The sequence below is a fragment of the Morone saxatilis genome, unplaced genomic scaffold (assembly GCF_004916995.1).
Source record: "Morone saxatilis isolate NCDOM2014 unplaced genomic scaffold, NCSU_SB_2.0 Contig3, whole genome shotgun sequence".
Taxonomy (NCBI): Eukaryota; Metazoa; Chordata; class Actinopteri; family Moronidae; genus Morone; species Morone saxatilis.
Genome location: NW_023339873.1, coordinates 12,871,885 through 12,879,493, shown reverse-complemented (window position 1 = coordinate 12,879,493; position 7,609 = coordinate 12,871,885). Strand labels below are relative to the sequence as shown.

Genomic DNA, 7,609 nt, shown 5'->3' with positions numbered 1-7,609 from the left:
CACACACACACACTTTATATTGTCCATACATGTTCCCGATGATGGTTTCAATGTACATTTATGCCATCTTTTCATGTGGTGTTTCGCGCGAACAACGCTCTCTATATGTCCAGCTTGAGATCCGGGGTTTGTCGGGACACTCTGTGCTGTCAACTATATCGGTACATGAGAAAAGAGAGGGTTTGTACGTATAGAACAGGTGTTTTATTATGGCAATTAATTTCATATTTAACTAAAGAGAACCTACAACCACTGATGAAGGCCGGGCGGCTCGTAATATGGTTCGCGGTCGTCGGGTTAGGCTTTTCTTCTTCGTCGCCTGGAGCCAAACGAAAAGCAGGACAGAGGTAGTGGACGGGGGCTTGATTTGATTTCACTTAACTCTCCCCTGTGCTCGCCGGCTGGACAGGGGGCTGTCTGGCTGTGGAGTGCTCGGGCTCAGGCATTACTCTCTCTTTGGGAGCGCGGGTCCACACCTCTCGCTGACAGGGGGGGCATCTCACCTTTGATGGAGTCGAGTGGTTTGACATTTGACGGGTGTGGAATGGGGCCAGAAATGGTGCTTGGTTTGTGGGGTGATAACTGGTGGATATATTCGTGACCTCTTGGAGGTTGAGAGTAGAGAGAGAGAGAGAGAGAGAGAGATGTGGAGGGGAGGGGGGGGGTAATAAAGAAAACGGGATGTCCCGATCAATAATACCAACTAATGTTTGGAAGAAAGAGCAAGAATTTCACGTGTAGTGCTTTAAAAAAAAAAAAAAGTGTGCCTATATTATGAAGCAGAGAAAGGTGTTGTGTGTAAATTACCTTGCAGTGTGGCGCCATCATGTGGTTGCTTCAAAATATGAAAAAAGGCCCCAAAAGTTTCAACATGGCTCCCTAGCAACCAGAAGCTCCTGCCTGGACACAGAGGGGAGAGACAAACACTGCTCCACTCAGATGGGCCACACGGTTTGTGCTTGAGCCGCAGGTATTATGTCATTCGTCGTGGGAAATTTGTGTTGTTTTTGTCCGCCAATGCGAGGTTTAATTTGACATGTTTTATGTTAATGTTGTTTGTTTTTTTTTGGCACGTTATAGTTCCTATATCTGCGCTTAAGGTTGCACAATAAGTTTAGAGGCTAGTGAAGTTAGCATGAATGTGTGTGTGGCGACATTTAGTGTGAGTGTGTTTACTAACCTCAGTTCTTAGTTACCATGTGGCAGTGTAATTGCCATGGCTTTTTCTTTAGTCTCCCAGTAGACTATTAGTACACTAAGGCAGGATGCATGCAGTGTAAGGGAAAACTAACTAACTCTTGTTACTTAGTGTTTGCAGTTCATTTCAAGACAGAAAAGTCATGATACAGAGTGAGAAACAAAAGCACCGCGGGGACGAGGAGGTGGTCAAAGAGCTGGTGAGTAGGACATTCATATTCATTTGGTTAAAATAATAGTATCTCACCCAGTAACTGCTGAACAATAAAACATATATATAATTTCTTGTATTATCTTCACTGACGATGATTAGGCCTAGCTAAATATAAATGAATCTGTCACATGAATGATTTCTCAACAGTGCCTGGCCAATGGAGTGTCCTATGAAAAAATTGCACAAGAAGGAAACAACATCAGCTCCCTGGAGATTTTCTTCTCTGGTTTTCCTCGCATGGTTGGGCTTTCCTTCTTCCCACGGCTCTGCCAGCTTACTGTAGTGAGCCAGAACATAAAACACATTGAAGCACTCGAGTGCTGTCCCCTGCTTCAGGAGCTCTGGGTAGTCCAGTGCCATCTGACAGTAAGTCAGTTATGCTGGTACTATTTCTAATAATCAATGCCGTCAGTGTTGATAACAATAATATGTAATCCCTTGAATCATTACAGTTCACTGTGGTTTATACTGCGAGTGATTGTTGTTTATTACAGAGGTAAACTTTAGACGCTTTGATCACAATTTTCCCCTCTGTGGCATCCAATGACAACAAATCTTGCATTCATGTGTCACAATTTATGGACAATAAACCATAGTTTATGCAAAACAGTAAACTATATAAGTGAATTGTACAGCATATGTCATATATTAAACATTAATTTGTCCCATCTTCTCTTTTTGCAGGAAATATCTGGACTACAGAATTGTTTACAGCTAGAGAAACTCTACCTTTATGATAACCAAATCTGTGAAATAAATAATTTAGAATTGCAGATCAACCTTGAAGTCCTGTGGCTCAACAATAACTGCGTTACTCAGATACAGGTTTGAACTGTGAATTATGAAGGTTTATCTTACATTCTACAATATGTGTTAATCTGGCTCGCAAAAACAGCATTTTACACAATTTGTTATATCTGTAATTATGACTGTTATGAATGTTTTTAGCATTCTCACTCACTCGTCTATTATGTGTGGTTGTTTCTTTTTCTAAAGGGTTTGAACACGCTTCAAAACCTCAAAGAACTAAACCTTGCTGACAACAATATTGAAAAGATTGGTAGGTTTTTAAGAATCCTGTGTATTTTCTGTGCCAAGTTTGATTGAGATTCAGTGAGCTGTTTGAAAAAAATAATTATCAAAACATTTTTAACTTCTTTTATAAGGGCATAGCCTTGATCCTAATGTCAACCTTCAGAATCTTAATCTGTCCGGGAACAAGATACGTTCCTTTAAGGTAAGATTAAAATCAGAAATGTGCTTTTGAAATTCTTTCTTTAAAAAGTTTTCCTGCTTATTTTGAAAAATCTTATTAAAATCCTTGGTCTGAAGAAAGGGCATTTAGAAATATTTGTGAAATGTCGGGGTCTCAGCCAGTTCAGATTTTTAATCAATTCTACAATGCACTGGCTGCACAAGACCTTCATTGAGTTATTAAGCAGCATAATTTCAATGATATACATCCATTGCATCTATTAAAAAAAAAGAAAGCTAAAAAACTATGTAAGAGTTGTTTTATATGTAGGTTTGTGTTAGTCAGTTATACATTCAGAATTTACACTGAATCATTGTCTTCATTGTCAAGGTCATTCCGACAGAAAACACATAAAAGTTTGGTGGCTCAAGCTTTGATTGCATTGACACCTCAGATCATATTCTTGCAATCCACCTTTTGTCCCAACTCAGTTAGTCTTCAAAGAATGCAATTCTTGTTATTCACTGCAACAACTGTCGAATCAAAGAAAAAGAAGCCTTTGCTCCTTCGTCATTACAATAATTTTTTTTTTAGCTTACATATACAAAGTATATAGATATACAAAGGTAAATTTGCATTACACAATCATATCTTTATTATCCATTTATAATCTATAATTACTGTTAATGCAACAGTTAATGGAGTATTACTTTGGGCAAATAATGTTTAATAATGTCTTGTCTCCAGTGGTTGCCAAATCATCGACAGTATGATCACCTGAAAATAAGTATCCTTGCGTCTTAGTCAAGTCCTTTAAGAGAAACTCTATTAATGAACTAGCTTGTGTGTTGTGTTGTCGTAACAGGAGCTCACCTGGCTTGCCCGCTTACCCCACCTGAGAGAATTAGCACTGAAGGACCCCACGTCCACCCCAAACCCAGTGTGTCTGCTGTGTAACTATGCCACACACGTTCTTTACCACATGCCAGGCCTCCAGCGACTTGACACCTATGATGTCTCAAGCAAGCAAGTCAAGGAAGCAGCTGAGGTATTGAGAAGACCAGCAGCACCGCTGCATTAGACTAACTGAGCTCAGCTGAGCTTCTGTTTGGCTCTTGAAACCATACAAATTATTTTTATTAATGTCAAGTGATTTGCTAAAATTTCTAATAATAGCTTCACAGATAGTAAAACAAATATAACATTTGCTTGTTCTAGGGCTTCAGTTACAAATCAGTACGTATAATGAGTGAAATACTCAAATCCGCAACATCATTTCTTAATACATTTCTTAAATTCAAGATAATTTATCAGAAATTCACATTTCCCTTTAATTTAACTGATCACATTTAATAGTGTTGGAAACCTCATTGAGATATCAAGTAACAGAATGAGGTTCTGTAGGTTTGAACAACGCCTGTCTATATAAAAAGTATGTAATACATGTGTTGCATCTATGTGTGTCGTTTTAGTCCACAGTAATGAAGAAAATGATGTACTACAACATGCGTGTACGTACTGCTCAGAGGAACCTGGCAGAGACCCGGCTCAGCCTGACAGAGAGGAAGAAAACTATGTTACAGTTACCTGAAGAATGCATCAGAACAGTCAATCACGCCCTCAAGAATGTATGTACAATCCTTGAGACATTTTTAAAATTGTTTCAGCAGCTGTAACAAGAGTACAGGATAAGTCATATAGCTGTTGTCTCCAGCTGCAGGTTGCTGTTATTATACACTGTTAAGAGAGCTGTTTTCATTTGAATGCACACCTAGCTTGAACATGAGCTCTCCAAGGGGCCGGCTACATGTAAGAAGTCTGCCTGCACGTTGGAGGATGGATCGACCCACCTGGTTGATGGTTCGGCCGACAGAAGTGACCCAACCACTGACATCAGTCGTGATCCTGCCATGGAGCACAAAATACTCAGCAAGATTGAAGCGCTGAGGGAGAGACTGCTGCTATGGACGAGGAGGCTGAATGAGTCTGTATATTTGAATAAGATACAGATACAACTTCACAGTTTTTTACACAATTTAAGTCTCATAATGTACAGTATATGTTCCATCTGATTAAAGATACTAATGTGATAAAATAATGTTCCTTCTATATTCAGGATTGAAGCCTGGTATGAGCGAGATTTTGCCCAAGCCACAAACATGATGGCGTATACTGTCCAGTTTCTGTTGATGGAACTAGAAAGTGTTGGAAATATTCGTTTGGAAGAAGGCTGCTCCACAGACCCTTGGTACATACTTGGCATTGGTTTTTGTTTTTGTTAATTTGTTTTTGAAAGTCTTGGTACATGACATACGTATATTATTGTTTCCAGGATACAGGAACACATGGCACATTTTTATATCATGGGGACAGACTGCAGAATTTATAATCCATAACAAAATATACAAGTAAATGAAAAAATACAGGAGGAAAAAAACAAAAAAAAGAACAGAGGGAGAACATGTCATACATATATCTTGAGTCATATTATAGGATCATATAGTCACAGAGGCCAGAACCCATTCTTTCAGTTCTGGAGCTGTTGTTTTCTTCTTAAAATAACTCGACAGACTGTTATTACACCCACAATAATAACAGAAAATGCACACTTGGATATGTTTGGTATATGGGACCGGTCCCCCAGTAAACATAACACATACTTGGTATTAAGTACAATTACATTCATCAGTAAATTCACAGTTACAGAGTTACAAATCAAAAGCAGGCTTCCCTTAACGCATAGTATCTATGTTATGTACCCGACAGGTTTACTTCCTGTTGCGACCTCCTGCTGTCCCGCTTCTCTCATTCAGACTTCAAGGTGCATGGCATCACTGGCATTAAGATCAATAGAGTTATCCGCATCCACAACAGTGCTTTGAGGCTTCGCTTTGAGGACAAACTTCACACCCTTCTAGCCAGCGATGAGTCTGCAACTACACAGTAAGTTAAAGTGATAAAAGATGATCATTGCTGTGTTTTTATCAATAATGTACAGACATTTTAAAATGACTATTGTCACCATTTTAACAGTAACAGGACTGTCCACTATTACTTTGAATCTAATGTACACTTTAAAAGCAGGAATTACAGACGTCGGCTGGAGCACTTGTTCTACACAGCTGACCCTGAAAAAGGCAGTGAGAGGGAAGAAATTTTGTGCATTGTAGAGGAAGGCTTCAAAACAGCTGAACAATATAAGGTGTGTATACTGATGTTATTGTTACTGTTGGAGTTCAAAAGTCCACCGTCACACAATAGTCAGTCCCATCACCCAGAATTTATTCCACTGAGCATTAAGAGGACTTTTTTTATTAAATAGAATTCAATGAATAATAGAAGAAGGGAAAAGTTCTGTTAGTGTGAAATTTCATAACACTATTATGTTACATGCAGACTTTTACCATGTTGACTCTTAACTAGGCTTTGGAGAGAGAAGGTATACCTTTATCCAATAGCCTGAGTGTGACCGAACAGCCCAGAATTGAACATGCACTGCGTCAGGCCAGACAAGGCGATTCCAAGCACAGTACGGATACAATCCCCTTCAGGCACGGTGAGTTAGTTTTGCTTAGAATATTATGTACTTATATCCCCCTTAACTATTAGTTTGTTTCTCTCTTAATAACTAAAGTGGTAATGTTTTTTGCCTATAGGTCAGATTATTGTTTCTAAAGTGTTTGTGGGCCAGAGCATGCCTGTTCGCATGGGAGAACGGGTGGACAGAAGCAGCCATCACAGAGCCTACTCTGTGTATCGCAATGTGGACACTAAGCAAAGAACTGCAGTGGGTGAAGGTATGCGGTATTTTACAAGCCATAAAAACATATTATTTTTCAGTCAGTATTCATACAATGTCATTACCTCTCTGTGTTTTTCATTCAGAGAGACCCCGCTCCTCCAAAGCACAAACTGGTCCTGAGTGCACTCCCCGCCGAAGGCAGTGGTTTATGTTTGAGCATGAGCTTGTCCTACCTGAGTACATCATATATTTTGAATACATCAGTGGGGTAATTAGTTTATTGGTTTTGTTATTGTACATCTCCATCTACTGAATGCAGACTGGCTCGAAGAACTCAACAGTCTCTTTTAACTTTAGTTTTTCATTTGAGAACAAATCAAAATAACTCAATTGTCATGCTGAGCTCTGATGCAATCAAAATTCAGAAGCATGGCTTTAACCAAAACTCACAGATGATAGAACATCATTCTGATATTTATGTCTTTTCTCTAGTTGCACACCCACCACAAGTCAGTAATTATGTACCTCTGGCAAAGTCACATGCTTTTTGATATGTTGTTACTAGGATCGAGAACAACCTGCATTGTCGGGCCACAGCACGTGCAGAGATAATACTCCTTCCAATGATATCATCCTAGACAAGGAAGTCCTCAACATGGAACCTGTGCTGAAACCACAGCCCAAGTTGTTGAGCTTAGATGATAAAATTCTACTGAATGTGGCCAGAGCCAATGTCCTCAGTCAGATCACTGTAAGTATTCCGGCTTCTCAAATGACTGATAATTGATTTTGAAGCCATACACTCGCAATAAACCATCTTCAATGTATCAAATCTCCAGGTGCTGAACCTTCATGGCAACAGTTTGAGTAAAATAAAGGAGATTTCCCGCCTTACAGCTCTGCGGCATCTTACCATCAGCTTCAATGAGTTCACACGCCTTGATGACATTTCTCACATGGTAAAAGTAACAATAAAAATCTTTTTATTGAGCTTAAAGGACCACTGTGTAGGATTTAGTGGCATCTAGTGGTGAATTGCAGATTACAACTAACTGAACACTACTGACATCTGTGAAGTGTGTAGGAGAAACTACAGTAGCCGCAAAAGGCCCTACAGCAAGTGTTCAGTTTGTCCATTCTGGGTTACTGTAGAAACATGGCGGACTCCATGGAAGGAGACCCACGTCTGTAGATAAAAATGACTCATTCTAAGGTAACAAAAACACAACAATTCCTATATTCAGGTGATTATACACTAATG

At 39.4% G+C, this 7,609-nt stretch overlaps 1 protein-coding gene across 1 annotated transcript in view; it reads left to right on the top strand.

Moving 5' to 3' along the window:
- The first annotated feature begins 730 nt into the window (after window positions 1-730).
- Window positions 731-7,609, top strand: part of lrrc9 (leucine rich repeat containing 9) — a 16,794-nt gene continuing 9,915 nt past the window's right edge. Inside the window, exons 1-16 of the mRNA XM_035673384.1 lie at window positions 731-1,397; window positions 1,559-1,777; window positions 2,096-2,236; window positions 2,408-2,471; window positions 2,578-2,648; window positions 3,472-3,654; window positions 4,079-4,234; window positions 4,382-4,590; window positions 4,723-4,854; window positions 5,373-5,549; window positions 5,688-5,808; window positions 6,030-6,162; window positions 6,263-6,403; window positions 6,492-6,616; window positions 6,914-7,099; window positions 7,188-7,307. Coding sequence (XP_035529277.1) covers window positions 1,341-1,397; window positions 1,559-1,777; window positions 2,096-2,236; window positions 2,408-2,471; window positions 2,578-2,648; window positions 3,472-3,654; window positions 4,079-4,234; window positions 4,382-4,590; window positions 4,723-4,854; window positions 5,373-5,549; window positions 5,688-5,808; window positions 6,030-6,162; window positions 6,263-6,403; window positions 6,492-6,616; window positions 6,914-7,099; window positions 7,188-7,307 — 2,235 coding nt within the window. The 5' untranslated portion in view covers window positions 731-1,340. The remainder of the gene's footprint in view (window positions 1,398-1,558; window positions 1,778-2,095; window positions 2,237-2,407; window positions 2,472-2,577; window positions 2,649-3,471; window positions 3,655-4,078; window positions 4,235-4,381; window positions 4,591-4,722; window positions 4,855-5,372; window positions 5,550-5,687; window positions 5,809-6,029; window positions 6,163-6,262; window positions 6,404-6,491; window positions 6,617-6,913; window positions 7,100-7,187; window positions 7,308-7,609) is intronic.